This window comes from Cornus florida, unplaced genomic scaffold (genome assembly GCF_030987335.1).
Source record: "Cornus florida cultivar Cherokee Brave unplaced genomic scaffold, ASM3098733v1 CherokeeBrave_3.0.0_Hap2_Chr02, whole genome shotgun sequence".
Classification (NCBI taxonomy): Eukaryota; Viridiplantae; Streptophyta; class Magnoliopsida; order Cornales; family Cornaceae; genus Cornus; species Cornus florida.
The window spans coordinates 59,087,555-59,105,684 of NW_026775572.1; the positions used below are offsets into that span (position 1 = coordinate 59,087,555).

Below are 18,130 nucleotides of genomic sequence, written 5' to 3' on the forward strand. Positions count from 1 at the left end.
TCAAAGTAGGTTATGTTTATTTTTCCTATCATTAACATTTCAAGAATGTCATCAATTGAATAGTTAGGTGATGCAAAAGCAATTGTTTCCTTTTTAAAATTATTAAAAATTAAGTGATCATTAATTTCGAAATATATACAGAGAGACTAATCACATGGGTGGTGTTTCTGCAATTGATACCTAAGTCATTAGCATGCGTAGTTTAATACGAATTATAAAGTTGCAGTAATTAATTCACAAGCACAAATAAAAAAGAAAATTAGATTGTATTAGTTTTAACTTTTTACTATTTTTAAATTGAGTGAAAAATGGGGATTCAAAAGAATAAAAAGTGTTCCTCTTTAAAATTGTCACGTGTTTAGACTCCTATGTAAACTATTGTTGTATTGAAAAGTAAAGACACACATCTTCTTAAAATTAATAGATATCTAGTGATTAATTATGGAGTCTCGAAGACACCTATATTTTTTAAATGCTTATATTTTTTAAATTAATAAATGTTTATAGAGTCCCGTAAATACTACCGTGCACAGTATATTTATCTTCATGGGAAAGATCAACCGAATTAATTTTCACCCCCACCCCAAAAAGAAAAGTAGGAAAAAAAAAAAAAAAATCCGAATTACCAAAATACCCCTGTATGAAACCTATATGTATATAAATGATTAGTTTGTTATTTTTGAGAAGGAAGAGAGGTCTGCATCTCTCGTCTTTTACTTGTTTTGGCGGTTTTACAGGGGAAGCCTTTGAAAGTTTCCGTGAGCTGAATCACACAAAGCGCTCAGTCGGAGCCAAGTCTTTGTCTCTCTAAAATCTCTAGACTCAAAAGCCAAATCTTCGTCCCTGTAGCTTTAAGCCTTGAGTGAATATGGAGAAGTATCTGAAAAACAACTTCGAAGTCGAACCAAAGAGACCCTCCGAAGAGACTCTGAGGAGATGGAGATCTGCTGTCTGGCTCGTCAAGAACCCTCGCCGGAGGTTCCGCATGGTCGCCGACCTCGCCAAGCGCGCCGAAGCCGTGCGTAAGCATAGGAAACTCCAGGTTTATATATATATATATATATATATACACACATACTTTTTTGATTAATCAATCATGCATGTACTCATATTTATCTGATGACGTCTATAGTTGTTTTCTTTTGTTGTTGTTTTTGTCAAGCTAGAGAACAAGACTCTAGTCTCGAATAAAGCTTAGATAAAGCTGACACATTTGTTTTGGTTAGCCTTGTATGGCGAGATACAAAAATTTGTTATTTAGACCTAATAGTTTAACCCAAAGCCCTAATTGAGATAATTCTATACCATAGATGAATTTGTCCTCGGATAAGGAGATGCCTAATAGTCTAACCGAAAGTCCTAATTGAGAGAATTCTATCCCATAGATGAGTTGGGTAATATCAAAGCATAAAATTCCTCAAAATGTAATTTTTAATGTTCATTAATATTTCCATATGAATGCACATGAATGTCTAATGTTATGGTTAGAAAGTCTTTATAACTTGTAGAGAGGGAGGCATTTCTCAGGAATGGTTAGAAAGTCTTTGGAGGCAATTGCCATGAAGTTATCTGCTAGAGACATGAACCAGAATAATGGGGAAGTTTTAAAAGTATCATATTAATTTTGGAAATGAAATCATAGATATACACGTTTGGAGCTGATTCAAACTACGTGTCCACCTTTTATATTGCATTTCAACAAATGATAGCTAGTGAAACAGAGATCATTACATGTGAAAATATGAAATTGAGACTCATTTGACAAGTCAAGGTCAAAGGGTGAATAAGGAAATACCATATTTAGAAGTCCATTTACATCACAATTACTAATTAGACAAAAAATGGAATTGTGATGTTTGGATCTTGGGTAGCGATGGAGATATTTAAATAGGTAAATTAACGCTCGTTGTATGCTCCGGATGATAGATTATAACGAGCCATATTTGGTATTCAGGTGAAGAATCGATGTAGGCCCCGAATGATAGATTAATACGTACCATAACGGCATTCAGGTTTGAAAGAGCTAGCAGCCTTTGAATGAGATTGTACATTGGGACCACAAAATTGAAAAACATCTTTGTGATATACTTTCTGTAAAGAAAACCTTTTTCTCCCTCTTTATGGGGCATATGTGGATTATGATTTGATATTCACTCTAAATCATTTTCTTCAAATGAACCAAGATCACTAATTGAATGCACATGTGATTTGTTCAAACATATTTTATAGGTGGTAGGATTGCCGTTATTAGACTAATTATAGTCTAATTTAACATGTATTAAAGATTTTGTTGAGCTAATGAGGGTGACGAGCAGCCGTAGTATTGTTTTTAGTTTTTAGTTTTTAGTTTGAGATCAATGTCTTTTTAGTATTGCATTTTGCTTGAAATTTTAAATTTGTCACACTTGACTCTATTTAAGTTATCAATCTGTTTAACTATTTCAGTTTATTTTGATATACATTTGGATGAATCTTCGGTTGTACAACCCTTCTTTTTTTATTTTCCATTTAATTCACTATACTTCTCATAAATTCCTAATACTTGTCTTTTAGTCAATATAGCAAACATTATAAATACCCTTTGTAATTTTTTTTTTTGTAGGGACTTCTATATTAATAGTTTTGAACTTTTGTTGTTGTATCTTTTTTGGTAATTTTTTTGACGATTGAATAATTATTTAAAAATATTTTTGAATATTTCTCAACTTTAGCTGGAAAAAAAATAATGAAAGCGTGGGATTATAGAATTAGTAAAGGTGAAAATAATGATGTGAACATATCGCATTTAGATTTTTCTTTTTATTATCATATAATTGTGTTTAGTCACCCTCGTCGAGGTCCACCTGTTATGGACCTGCCATAAATAAGCACACGTGGCTATGGGTGGCCCAGCCACGCCAATATCCCATGTGGCAGCCCACGAAATGTTCATTAAGCTGTGGAACTCATACTGCGAGAACTTGTTTTAAAAATTCCTCGTTCCTTCCTTCGTTAGTCACGTGAGTGCCCCGCTCCAGTGGAATGGGTCCTCCTGTGCACTTGCGATCGAGCCTTCCTCCCTACGGATAACCGTGGCTAAATCACGACTATCATAACTGATGCACCCGCAAGCAACCTCTTGGAAGGGGAGAGCTCGAGCAGCTGCGGAGGAGGGAGGCTTAGGACTAAGGAAGGCAAGTCATAAGCAATTCCTTCTCCTCCTTTCTGGATTATGGGAATCTGAGAAATAGTAGAAGGGAGGCTGAGATTTGAGGAATCATCTCACCATGAATGACGAGGCTCATTCCCGACGGAAAGTCGAGGGACTACCCTGCCATGAGATCTATACTAAGGGGGAGAGGAATGCTTAGTACCCAAGGTTGAGTTCCATCCATAGAAAGGTTAGATGGTGCCAGGGGCGGAGCCAGGAATTTGTTTCAGGGGGTGCCTTAGTAAAGATGATAAATTATATTTTTTTCAACCAAATAGTAATGCAAGACAATAAGTCAAAAAATAGAACAGTAATAATGGTAGAATAATAGTATTTAATAATTTGAAAAATAATTATTTAAAAAAAATAAAAATATAAAATATACCTTAAGAGTCCTGTTAGTAACAAATTTAATTACTAAACTTTGAAGAGAAAAAAAAAAAAAATTGAATAAAGGAATGCAACTTTTTTTTTTTTTAAGAGAATATAAAGAAGAAGAAGAAGAAGAGGAGGAGTAAGAATGAAAAGAAAGGAAAAATTAAAGATATTTAAAAAATATAATTATTTTAGTGGGCATTTTTGTAAAATTTTATAAATTATAGGCCTATTTGTAATAAGAATTAATTGGCCTAAGGGTAAATAATTATTTCAGTGGGGCATTTTACACTTTTTTATAAATTATTGGCCTATGTGTAATAAAAATTAATGGCCAATTTTTTTGAAAAAAATTATTTTAGGGGGATATTTTGAAAACTTTTATAAATTATAGGCTATTTTGTAATTAAAACTAATGGGGCAGCATGGGCCCAGGGGAGGCATGGGCCCCCCGGGCCTATGCTAGTTTAGCCCTTGGATGGTGCAGTAAATGCACCAACCCATTGACAAAACTTGCATTAAATACAGGCTACCGTCACCACCTCGATCAGAGGTCCGAGGCTTTTCTTGGACCATCTGCTGATGTCCCATTTACCAAAAAGGATCATTAGAGGAACCATCCATTAAAAGGGAATGCACCCCAGTGACCCAGGGTCTTTACCCAGTTAGAAAGGTACGTAGTATAAATAGGAGCAGTAATTGACCATTAGAGGAAAGCAATAACCCACGAGAGTTCGAGCTATCCGGGTACTAAGCAACTGCCTTTTCTCTCTTAATGTCTCTCAAGGGAAAATTGCTCGTGTAGCACGGATCTCCACTCAGACACTGATCTTATCTTTCTTGACACATGTAAAACGATCTTCACACTTTTCCAAGAACCACATCAACAAATTGTTAAAAAAAGAAAGAGCTATTTCATTTATTTGTGTGTGAGAAATTGTGAATAGTGCAAATGAAGAACGTGGGATCACAGAATCTACTAATAGTTTTGTTGAAAGTAGAAGTAAAACATAAAGTAACTTTGACTTTGCTGATAGAAATAAGACTCATTATATATATAGTTTCTTGAAAGGTGTTGAGATTCATTATGTTTTTAGTACCAAATACCAGTGTTTGAGGCCCTCCCCAATAGGAAGTGGATCCTCTCCTGTTGGAGGGGTTTTGTGCACTAAAACTATGTTGATTTGGTGCATAATAGGGAGCCTAAACTGGGTTCACACGGAGCCTCAACGCTGAATTCGTGTTGAGCTTTATGCTTTTACACCAAAACGACATAGTTTGACGTGCAAGACCCTCCAAACAATCCACTTCCCTTTATTGAGGACCTAAAGGCTGGTATTTGATACCAACAATATAATGAATCTCAATACCTTTCAATATATATATATAATGGGTCTCATTCTTATATGAACGAGTGGATGATATAAGAGGAAGATGGGTGGGACATAAGCTTTGCAAAAATATCATTAAAAGAATAAAACATGGGGGGATCCCCAATACTCAAACAGTTTGATGTTTGATTATTTTGTACTTATAATTACAGTGGCGTTTTTGCTCTGTGATTGACTATAGATTCGAGGCAAAGTTCAATTTTGATATACGTGTATAATACATGTACATATGTATAAATAAATAATACTTGCTGTACAAATTTCAAACTTAACAATTAATACTTGTACTTTTTAGTAGAATCGTGTAATGCATATGTTAAACATTTTGCATATCATACACCGTGAAAAATACTTACTGTTTTTGTAAAAAGTTTTCATCGCCCTTTAACATATCATAGAGACAGAATTATGAAATTTGAATATCGTACACAATTATGGTGATATAACTCGTAACTTTTCTTATTATTTTATTATCTCTTTCAACTAGAAAGTTAATAATTTTATGTCTCACCAGGTGTATCCAGATATTTTCTTAAATGTTGTAATAAATTAATTCAATTATATAATTATACTTACTTTTTATTCAAACTATATACTAAGATTTGAATAGAAAGTAAAAGGGATATCTACACAATTAATTACTATGCAAACACAATTAATTATAATATAAATTGTAACATATATACACAACATATAATTTATAAATATATCCGTATTTTTTATCACTACTTATTTATTTATTTATTTATTGATATTTATACCCGTGTACATATGCGTAGTTTCTTCGCTGAAACTTCAGTTCAATTATTTGGATGAGAAAGGAGATGTGATGATGATTAGTGAGTATGAAAAAGGAATGGTGGTAAAATATCACAATTCACAAAGCCTTGTCCTCTACATAAATCTATCTTCTTCTTCTTCATTTTTATTTTTATTTTTATTTTATTTTTACTTTTCTTCTTTCTTTTGCTTTTGAGTGAGGTCAGTTGTCCCTATCTTTAATTTTGCTATGTTTTATAGAAGTCACTTTTTATGATCATCACAATTAGGAAGTCAATTGACCACCTACCTAATCAGTTGCATAATTTCCCTCTGATCATTCTGTTTTTTTTTTTTGTGTCTGCCTGACACCATTATTGAATTATTTCACCACATTCATGGTGTTTGAAAGAAGGCATCAAAGAAGTCAAATAGCACCAAACAGAGCCCAATGATATCAGTAAATCCATTCTCCACTTTAATCTTTATCTTTTATTGTTTTGTTAGGGAATGGCTTGTAGTTCTTCTAATTTTGGCAAGTAGACAAAAATTTAATTACTGAGTCAATTATAAATTATTACACATTTGATTTCACCATTAAGATTAGAAACTTTCTTGAAATGTTGTTAGACCACAGAGTTTTTATTGTGTATGACAGCTGTTTGATTAATTTTGATTGATGTTCCATGTTGGTTCAACCAGCTGAAAGGTGACTTCAATATCATTATAAAGATTATAAAATAGTATCAAGGGCTACCAGAGAATCAGGATAACAATACAAAAACACTCTTTATCAAAAGTGTTTTTTTTTTTTTTTTTCTTAACTAATCTTGACAACGGTTGGACTCTGCTAAACATATTTTGTTTTCAAATTTTTTGAAATGAGAAGCGTTGCCAAACATGTTATATATATGTTTCAACTTCTAAAATTTTCACTGCAAATTTGTGTTGCCAAACATATTTCTGTTTTCAACCCAAAACACCCTACAACAAAACACTTGTTTTGTTCTGGAATAAATCAAAACGCCAAAAACACCACTTGTACCAAGTAGGCACTTACTACCTTGGACTGTAACTGAGTACTTTATATTAATTTATTTTCATTTATAAAGTTAATAGTTATGACCATAAATTGTGTATGAAAAGGGTACCTTGTTGGTAGCTAATTTGTGTTGGCCTCACGATTGATCCAGAGGATAAAGATCTAGAACCTCGGATGTGCTTTTTACACATGATACACATGATCAAACAGCTTCCCTTGCTATATTACATGTTCCTAGTAAAATTACTGTTTGAACCATAAATTGAAAAGATAGAACTTTAAAATTTTCAATCCAAGTTGTATTGATTTGTTCTTTTGGAAGTTGATAAAGACCAGATGAAAACTTGCATACTGGTTTGATCTCTCAATTTCTATTTCTTCATTTCAATTCCTTTATTTTATTTTATTTTTATTTTTATTTTTTATTTTTTATCTTCGCATACAGTTTTGTTTTTGTCCTTCAAAATTGTAATTTTTTTTTTTTTTTTTTTTTTTTTTTTTCAAGTATATCAAAAATTGCATGACAATATGAAAATCAATTTGATCATAAAATGGTCAGCCACTCAGAGGACACCGGTCCCAGCTACCTGGTCATGGCAATGTCAGCTTGATGCTTCTGACAACTCCCAATTCTGCTACCGTCTGTTGAATACATGAGTTTGATTAGCCTGACATTGTCATTATATTGTTGTCCAGGAAAAAATAAGAGTGGCTTTGTATGTTCAGAAAGCAGCATTTCATTTCATTGACGGTAAGACTTTTCATTAAATCATCCCCATTTGTTCATCTAAACTTCGTCTTCCTTCTCAAATTCATGTTCTTATTTAGTACAGCCGGTACAGCCAGTACTCATGTTCCGCAAAAGGTCTCTCAGGAGGTTACGCGAGCTGGTTTCAGCATTGAACCGGATGATCTAGCCTCTGTTGTCCGTTCTCATGATATCAAGACCCTGCAACGCCATGGAGGCGTCGAAGGATATGCAAGAGAAGTGTCTGTAGCACTGGAAAATGGTGTTCTTTCGAGTGATGTACCCCTTCGACAGAAACTCTACGGCTTCAATCAATTCGCTGAGAAACCTTCTAGACCTTTTTGGATGTTCATATGGGACGCCTTACAAGACTTGACTCTAATCGTCCTCATCGTATGCGGTGTGATCTCTGTAGGTGTTGGACTTGCCACAGAAGGATGGCCAAAAGGTATGTATGATGGGTTAGGAATATTACTATGTATTATCCTAGTGGTGATGGTTACTGCAATCAGTGACTACAAGCAGTCCTTGCAATTCAAGGATTTAGACAAGGAAAAGAAAAACATAATTCTTCAGGTCACTAGAGATGGGAGCAGGCAGAAGGTGTCCATTTATGATTTGGTGGTCGGAGACATTGTTCACCTGTCGATTGGAGATGTAGTTCCAGCAGATGGGCTATTCATATCGGGTTTTAGTTTAGTAATTGATGAATCAAGCTTGTCGGGTGAGAGTGAACCGGTGAATGTAGACAAAGACAGACCTTTTCTTTTATCAGGGACCAAAGTTCAAGATGGCTCTGCTAAAATGCTGGTTACAGCAGTTGGAATGAGGACCGAATGGGGAAGATTGATGGTAACTCTGAGCGAGGGAGGAGAAGATGAGACACCGCTGCAAGTGAAGCTTAACGGAGTAGCAACTATAATAGGGAAGATTGGTTTGGCTTTCGCTGTGCTGACGTTTTTGGTACTCACTACACGGTTTCTAGTAGTGAAGGCACTTCACAATGAGATTGCGATATGGTCCACAAGTGATGCGCTGAGGCTTCTGAATTTCTTTGCCATTGCAGTGACTATACTCGTAGTTGCAGTACCGGAAGGGCTACCATTAGCCGTGACACTAAGTCTTGCGTTTGCAATGAAGAAATTGATGAACGATAAGGCACTTGTGAGACATCTCTCTGCATGTGAGACAATGGGTTCCGCTACTTGCATTTGCACAGACAAGACGGGAACTCTGACAACAAATCATATGGTTGTCACTAAAATATGGATCACCGGAGAAGCTAAAGAGATAAAAGGTAACGACAATGGAGATACATTGAAGTCTTCTATCTCAGAAAGTGTATTGAGCATACTTTTGCAGTCTATATTTCAAAACACTAGCTCCGAGGTGGTGAAAGGTAAGGATGGAAAGACTAACATATTGGGTACTCCTACTGAATCCGCATTATTAGAGTTCGGATTGCTTTTTGGGGGTGATTTTGGTGCTCACACAAAGGACTTTAACATAGTGAAAATGGAGCCTTTCAATTCGATCAAGAAAAAGATGTCTGTGCTCGTGGCTGTTCCAGGTGGTGGGCATCGAGCATTCTGCAAAGGCGCATCAGAAATCATTTTATGTATGTGTGACAACATTGTTAATAGCAATGGCGAATGCGTGCCTCTCTCTGACGAACAGAGGAAAAACATCACAGATGTCATAAATGGTTTTGCCTGTGAAGCTCTAAGAACTCTCTGCCTGGCTTTCAAGGATATAGAAAATACTTCTAACGCAGATAGTATTCCTGATGATAAGTACACACTAATAGCAGTTGTTGGAATTAAGGATCCGGTTCGCCCTGGGGTAAGGGAAGCTGTTCAGACTTGTTTAGATGCTGGGATTATCGTGCGGATGGTCACTGGTGACAATATTAACACTGCCAAAGCCATAGCTAAAGAATGTGGCATCTTGACCGATGATGGTCTGGCCATAGAAGGGCCAGACTTCCGTAACAAAAGTACCCATGAGATGGGACAGATTTTACCGAAACTTCAGGTTCAACAATACCTTCGTAAGTATATTTGTAATGGTGATTGGATGTATGTTTCTAAATGCTTGGATTACCTTTGAACCGTGCAGGTGATGGCTCGATCATTACCTTTGGATAAACACAAGCTGGTAACCCTGTTGAGAAACGAGTTTAAAGAAGTCGTGGCAGTGACTGGTGATGGGACCAATGATGCTCCTGCTTTGCATGAGGCAGATATTGGACTAGCTATGGGTATTGCAGGAACAGAGGTTTGTTTTACATTTTAGTCATATATTCCTGAGAATCCTTACAATCGATACTTCAATTGCTGCTCTCTGTCTGTTATGTCCATGAGAAGGCACTATTGAGATCTCTCTAACATGATTCAAGAAAATGTCCCATGAGTTCTATTAGATGACCTTAGGAGTGACGAAAATATATTTTGTTTTCCTATCTATGACTCTCTCTTTTCTTCATCCATGGACAGATTGCTTATATTCTGTTTGATCTCTCAGTCTTGATTGGCTGCAATTCTTTCAAGATGCTTAAAATCATGTTTGATACTATATTTATATGCTCTTCATTCATATATCTGTGTTTGACGCCAACACTCGCGTCAATATCCATCTAATAAAAGCAAGGAGGAAATTTTTTAGTTTTAAGGTTCCATGACACAAGACTAAAACATAATTCTTGTTTTTGTTGTGGAATACATATTGAGAGGCATTGCTTCATGCATTTTTAATGTCATGATGGTCAAATATTACCTACAGGTCGCGAAAGAAAATGCTGATGTCGTCATATTGGATGATAACTTCACAACCATATTGAATGTTGCTAAATGGGGTCGCTCAGTTTACATCAACATTCAGAAGTTTGTGCAGTTCCAGTTGACAGTTAACGTCGTTGCTCTCATGATCAATTTTGTATCCGCCTGCTCCTCAGGTACGTTCATTCATGGACTGACTCACCACTATAAAGATTCATCTATTAGGCTGTGTCCTCTGTTTCAAACAAAATCGAAGACTTGCATTGTTCTATTTTGGATGGCTAACAAACTTTGGAAGCAAATTTTCAGGGTCTGCTCCTCTTACGACTGTTCAGTTGCTTTGGGTGAACATGATAATGGACACTCTCGGTGCATTAGCACTGGCTACAGAACCTCCACATGATGGGCTGATGAAAAGGCCGCCTATTGGAAGGAATGTTAATTTTATAACTAAGGTCATGTGGAGGAACATTATCGGTCAGAGTATTTTTCAATTGGCTGTCCTAGGGGTTTTCGAATTTGACGGCAAGCGGCTTCTAAAGCTCAGCGGTTCAGATGCTACTTCTATTCTCAATACATTCATATTCAATACCTTCGTGTTTTGCCAGGTACCATCTACTCACTGCTGCTAAATTCTCTCTTTTATAGCATAAAACTGTTTCTTACTATTGCTTTGAATAATCCACAACTGATATTTGCCAAAGCAATTCGCGTTACCTCATATTTTCATGTATACTTAAAAAAACGATTCATTGAATAGTTATAGTTGTGGCCCTTTTATTAAGCCACGTGTCCAACTTTGATTGATTTTTAGTCAAAGTGATTTCCCCCTGAACGTCGTAGTACCTCTTCCATTGGAATCGACCAGGGCAGCCTTCCACTGAAAAGTGGCTGATAATTATGGTGTAAACACTTAAAAAAAAAAAGATTCATTGAATCGAGAAAATGGAGGGAAGTGGTAAAAAAAATTAACATGTTCAATTGTTCATAAAGCCAAAAACACATCTTTTTAAGGTTGGTTCAGATTACCAATGTTTTTGAGCATGAACTTTAGTGTCTGAAAACCATAATAGCTTTGAAACACCGACTAAAGATTTCTTTGAATTGTTTTTGATATGGCAGGTTTTCAACGAAATAAACAGCCGCGATATGGAGAAGATAAATATATTTCGAGGGATGTTCAGCAGCAGCTTATTCATGCTCATCATCATCTCCACGGTGGCTTTCCAAATCATAATAGTCGAATTTTTGGGCGCTTTTGCAGATACTGTACCGCTAAGCTGGGAGTTGTGGCTACTCAGCATACTAATTGGGGCTGTAAGCTTAATTGTCGCGGTCATCCTCAAGTGCATCCCCGTTGGAAAGCCCTCTGAACATACAGACACTGTCAAGCACCACGATGGTTATGAATCGCTGCCTAGTGGTCCGGACATGGCCTGAGAATGGGATTAAAATTTTTCCCTGGGCCTGCTTAATGCTGCTCAATAGCAGTTCCAAATCACATTTGAACCACTTCACCGATTGCTATAACATATATATATATTTATTTATATATATATATTGTATTGAATAGATATAGATAAGGGTTATTTTTTTTCTTTTTTTTTTAATGGTTATTTTGATGCAGCTTGAGCATTGTTCATTCATTTATTAGAGTTGGCTGGAATTGTAAGTTTGATGTAGGAACTAGAGTGATTAATTCACACCATTTTTTTGTGAACTTTGTGAGCTGTTGCTTTTTTATGCATTGTGATTTCATAGTTATCTGCCTTCAACAAAAGGAGTGCTTGTGATCTAATTTGGCAAACCCCTGTAATTTTATTTTATTTTATTTATTTATTTTTTGAAAGTAAGTGTCAAACACTCAACTTTCTCTTTGAATAAAAAGATTATACTATCTGAACTAATGTCTATAATGTTGTGAATTGACTCTTTATTGAAAGTGCTATTCTTTGAAAATTAATGACATGTAGAAGAAATATGTACTTAAAACTTTCAGATTATCGTAGTCATTTATTTATTTATTTATTAAGTGTTCTCTCAACTTTGTGTTCTATAGTTTACTCATTGATAACCTAGACCTTGTTTTTTGGGGTGGGGGAGGGGGGGTTATTTATTTATTTATATTTTATTATTAAAGCAATCCTATCATAATTCAAAAACAGTAATATAGCTTGTTACTGCTATTAATCAAGTTCTTTAATGTATAGTTAAGGGAAATTTAAATAATGACTACTTATACTTACAAAAATGACCGTATTCAAATAATATATCGGTGTAAGAGCTACTAAACTAAAATAATTATCAAATAAGAAATTATATCTTTTTTTTTTGTCCAAATTACCCTCATTACTTTTTAATTTTCCATCCATCTCCTTTTTATTTATTTATTATTATTAAAGCAATCCTATCATAATTCAAAAACAGTAATATAACTTGTTACTGCTATTAATCATGTTCTTTAACGTATAGTTAAGGGAAATATAACTTGTTACTGCTATTAATCATGTTCTTTAACGTATAGTTAAGGGAAATTTAAATAATGACTACTTATACTTACAAAAATGATCGTATTCAAATATTATATCCGTGTAAGAGCTACTAAACTAAAATAATTATCAAATAAGAAATTATACCTTTTTTTTTTTTTTTTTTTGTCCAAATTACCCTCATTACTTTTTAATTTTCCATCCATCCCCTTTCTCTTTCTACTACAACCATCACCAATACCCATCATCACCACCACCACCACCACCCACCTCCATCACTGCCACCAATACCCACCATCACCACCACACCTCCACCCACCTCCATCCCCACCATCCACCGCTGTAATGATTCCAATTTCTGGAATTTTTCGTTTTTGTAAGGACATTTTTGTTTTTTTCCGTTTTGCGTACTAGACACCGTAAGATATGCTGGGTGTGTCTGAGAGTTAGTCGGGATATTTCCTTAAGTTCAGGATTCTTGGGAATGCACCGGTTGCCATTTCGGCATTTTTCCAATTTTTTGGCCGAACGGTCTCGTGTGAGACCCGCTATCGGGAGTTGTGTCTCAGGTCATTTACATGCCATGCATAATTATTTTGTGTATATTTAATGTGGTTATGTGCTATTTTATATGGTTGTGTGCATATATGTATAAATTGTGGTAGAAAATTAAATGAAAAAGATTAACATTTATTTGTGGCGGGACCCACCACTAACATTTATTTGTGGCTTAGAGACCAATTTGGTCTCATTTCTTCTCTCTCCACTTAATCCCTCTCTTCCTCTAGGGGTGCACAAAAAAACCGGAACCGTGGAACCGGAACCGGAACCGTTGGAACCAGAACCGTTTTTCACGGTTTTCACGGTTCTGGTTCCGACTTTAGGAACTGTGTACATACGGTTCCGGTTCCAGCCCGTGGGAACGGTAAGAACCGGAAACGTATGTGTGTATATATATATATACCTATTTTTTTTTAGTTTTTTGCCCTAATTTGAGCCTCAGCCTCCCCAGTCGCCTCTAATCTCTATCTCTATTCTCTCGACTATGAACTTGCCCTCTCTCTTTCTGCAACTGTAAGTCTGTAAACTACAAAATCTAGTGGTTTGAGAGATGATACTGATAGATCAGCTCTTGGGTGCGAGGCTCCTTCATTTAATGAGGTGGAAGATTCAAGATTATGCAGTAGAGATGAAAAGCTGGGATTAGTAATTTAGTACAGATGTACCAAGCTCATCTCTTTCCGATGTCGAAACCTAACCCGTCTGAAGCTTTGTGCTTGCCGAGAGTTAACCGACGCCGGCATGTTGGTCAATTGAGGACATCATTATCCGACACTCCTTATCTCCCCGACTACATCTCCAACCTTCCCGACGAGTGCTTAGCTTGTATATTCCAGTTGCTTGGCTCCGGTAATTAGAAACGATGCTCTCTCGTCTGTCGTCGGTGGTTTCTGATTGAGGGACAGAGCCGTCACCGTCTCTCTCTCAACGCTCAAGCCGATCTGCTCTCGGTGGTTTCGTTTCTGTTTTCGAGGTTCGATGCGGTGACTAAACTCTCTCTGAAATGTGATCGTAGATCTACGAGCATCGGCGACGAAGCTCTCAAGCTCATCTCTTTCCGATGTTGAAACCTAACGGTCCTAACCTATCTGAAGCTCCGTGCTTGCCTGAGAGTTAACGGTTCCATGCTATACAGTTTTCAAGGAACCGTCGTGAACGGTTCCAGTTCCAGTTCCAGTCGAAACCGTGAGAACCAGAACCGTGTGCACCCCTATCTTCCTCTCATTTTTCTTCTCTTTTTCTTTTTCTTTTGATCTTAAACTTCAAGTTTCAATTATTTCTTCAATTCTTGGAATTTTTGGGTGCTGTTTGTGGCAAATCAGAGAGCACGGCGAGATCTACGCGTTGATATAAGTAATTCCTTGTTTGGTGCACTCTAGGGATTTCGAATTTAGGACCCATTTTGGGGGGTTTTTGCATCTTAAGAGGTAGGGGTCTATCATCCATGTATTCTTGTGCTTTTGTGAATTAATTCTATGTAATTTGTTGTCAAGCATGCTTAATTCATATTGATTATTCTTAAAATGATTTAAATGTGGCATATGAAGTTCATGACTATGTGTAGTAGTTGATTTATATGAAAAACATGCTTAATTGATAATATTCTATGCCTATTACGTTTAGAATTTGCCAAATTTCATGATGTGAGAGCATGATATATCCTTTGGGAGTTCTTGTAAAATTATGCTATGTTACTTGAACTTAAATTGGATGTATGATAGTGGTCATTGACATGACATAGAAAAGCATGATGCATTCATGCATAGCATTGGGCAAGGAAAAATGGGAAAGAATTGTTTTGAAATGAAAAGGGGTTTTGGGAAAGATTTTTTTTTTGTAAGTGGTTTTGTGAAAACCCAGACGCCGAGGAGGTACCGAGGATCCATGGCGTTAATATGACCTAGAGGGAACTAGGGAAATCACCCTAGCGTGGTTGAGTCATCTGGCCCTAAATGACGTTGCAGGGTACTAAGGGTCAGGGACAGTAGTCAATCGTCTCATGTCGCCGAGGAGTCACTGAGGGACGGGTTATGTTAACGGTTTAAAAAGTAGTGGATTGGATTTTGGAAAAAAAAAAAATAGGGAGCGACATACATGGCTTTGCATCTCATGGCATGAATTTTGTTTCATTATGACTTGAACTTGTATCGTATTTTTCCCCGGCATAGCATGATTCTGTTGCCTTTATTTCTATTAATTGTTTAGATTCACGGGGTCACAAGAGGTGTGTCTTAGGCACCACCTATTGAGTAATTTTGCTCACCCCTTATTATTAACATTTTTCAGGATACGAAAAGGAAGTGGCGAACGATGCTCCTCCATAGGTTTTGCTGGGTTAGTCGACTGTTTTGACATACTTTGTAGCTATGATCTCATTTTATTATTATTATTTATTCATTTTTATAAACCCTGGAATGACACGTATATTATGTATTGACATAAGAAAGGACGGTAGTGCCCTTAGTTGATATCGGGTTCGGGTAAGCACCCAATTAGTGATTCGGACCCTTGTGTTCGGGTCGTTACAACCACCACTACCGCCACTAACCACCCAACCCCAACTTCAACTCCACCACTCCAATCACCCACCAACATGGCGAATCCATGAATTGTCAATGGGGCTAATATTAAACATAAATTTAATAACGCAATTTCATAAGCATTTTTTATTTATTTATTTATTTTTATATATAACATAATCTAGATAAATATTTGAAAGATGAATCTTTAACATAAATTGAGTGAATCTTAATGGGGATTGAAAGATGAAATAGTTGGAAAAAATTTGTTTAGGGCTTGTTTGCTTTGGTTTGGGCCTTTGTTTTAAAATTGTGACTTAGATATTGGGTTTGTTTGGATGGGTTAATATTTGGAGGGCTAATACTATTACTAATTTGTATTTTTTATTTTATTTTTTGGGGAGGGCTCAAGCTCACCCAAGCCCCCCTTCTATCCGCCACATCACCACCACCCACCAAAAAGATTACTTCTGGTTCGTCGACCGGTAATGGAGTTTTCCTGTGAGGAAGAAGCAAATGACAACGACACCAATGAGAAAGACCTGGCTGCTCAATTGTTACCCACCTGCTGCCTCCCTCCCTTCTTCATGAACCAAAAAATCATTTCTTTCGGACTCCAATTTTTTCATATCCGGACAATGTTTGGTGAACATGGACAACAATTTCCCTTATTTTCTCACAAAAAACCCAAAAATCAGGGTGTCTAACATATATGGTGGTGGTGGGCGGTGGTGATGGTGGCAGCCCCACCTTCCTGCCCTGTCATTGCTTCAAAACCGACCCCATCTGCGGCGTTGACAGCGTCACCTAATAGTGCAGGTATGACGACATCATTTATGCCAGCACTCGTGTCGCCAAGTTAGGGGTATGTAATACCCCTAATTTTAAAAGGCTATTCCTGGAATTTAATTTATGGTTTATTTGCATTTTATTTGCTTATTTGCGTAATAGTTTTATTTAATTATTTGCTTAATGGTTTATTCGTTTAATTAGTCATGTTATGTAATTATTTTGCTTAGATTGTTTTTGGTAATTGTTTATTAAATTATTTTTTATTTAATTGTGTTTGCTTAATTGTTTAATCGTTGTTATTTAATGGAAATTTAAATTTAATGGAATTTAGTTTTTCTGACTTACGTGAATTTAGGTTTGCAATTCACATGGGTGGCCGACGTAGGTATATATATCATAGGTTGGTTTATGGGCCAACAAGGATTAGGATTAGGGCTCTGTCTCTACAGTTACAGGGAATTAGAATTTATTTTACGTCCCTATATATATAGAACAGTGTGTGGATTTAGGGTTTTGAGTATACGAGAGCTTTGTTTACGTCTTAAGTTTACAGAGTGAAAACAGAGAGGGGTTTTTGTAAGATCAGAGCATTTTAGGGTCTGTCAAGGGATGAATAGAGAGAACCAAGGAGGTGTGGTGGTGGACTAACTAGAAGCAGAGGAGGCCTGACAGTGGTTTGTATTGCCGGAACAAGCAAAGTTTGAACAGACAAGTTCTTTTCCTTCTTTTTCCCTTTGCCTGTGTTCTGTGCACCTAGGTGGCCTCTAGGATTTAATTAAGAATTAACTGAGTTTCTTATGTATATTTGATGGTATATCGATGTTCTGTATGTGTGAAAATTTATTCAGTTACAGTTTGTGCGTGTCTGTAATTTATTTGTTTCTTGAAGCATGAAAAATCTGATGAATCTGTAGCCTCTGTTTTTGTATTTAACTGCTATAAACACATCTTGGGACTGACACTGGACTTAGATGAAACTCTTAGGATCAGTTTAAAGCCAACTAGATAGATTGTGAATGGCCGGAAACACTCAGAAAGTTGTAGGAGCAACAGAGGTTGATGGAGGCTCGAGGAGGAGGAGAGAGCCAGCTCTGGAATGCAAAGAGCCGGCTCCCCTATCAAAGAGCTAGCTTTAGGAGAGGTAGAGCCGGCTCTACCTTCCTAGGAGGCGGCTCCAGGGGTATTTAGAGCCTACTCCAAAATCTGGAGAAGGCTCTTTCTCACGTATAGTTTCAGAACTTGTTTTTTTTGATAAATTTTGAAACTGTAAGAATTGGGGACTGTTTGGACTGAGTTTGGAACTTCACTGTATGACTAAAAAGTTAATCTTAGGTATTATTAAGACCTTTAAAGGACTAAAAGCTTATGTTTAGTCAATGGGACAAACGGTATAAAAATTACTTATTTTCTATACGGCTAACGGAGGAAAGATGGATTAATTGCCTAACTAAATTTTGGCAATGTAATGGGATGTAGGATGGTTATAA

At 36.3% G+C, this 18,130-nt stretch overlaps 1 protein-coding gene across 1 annotated transcript; it reads left to right on the forward strand.

Annotated features, from left to right (window-relative positions):
- Nucleotides 1-427: 427 nt before the first annotated feature.
- Nucleotides 428-12,284, forward strand: LOC132295091 (calcium-transporting ATPase 4, plasma membrane-type-like). The gene is made up of 7 exons (XM_059793169.1): nucleotides 428-1,042; nucleotides 7,454-7,508; nucleotides 7,600-9,539; nucleotides 9,624-9,782; nucleotides 10,287-10,458; nucleotides 10,592-10,890; nucleotides 11,405-12,284. Exons 1-7 carry the CDS (start codon nucleotides 869-871, stop codon nucleotides 11,720-11,722), a joined length of 3,117 nt encoding a protein of 1,038 aa, XP_059649152.1. The 5' UTR covers nucleotides 428-868; the 3' UTR covers nucleotides 11,723-12,284.
- The last annotated feature ends 5,846 nt before the right edge of the window (nucleotides 12,285-18,130 follow it).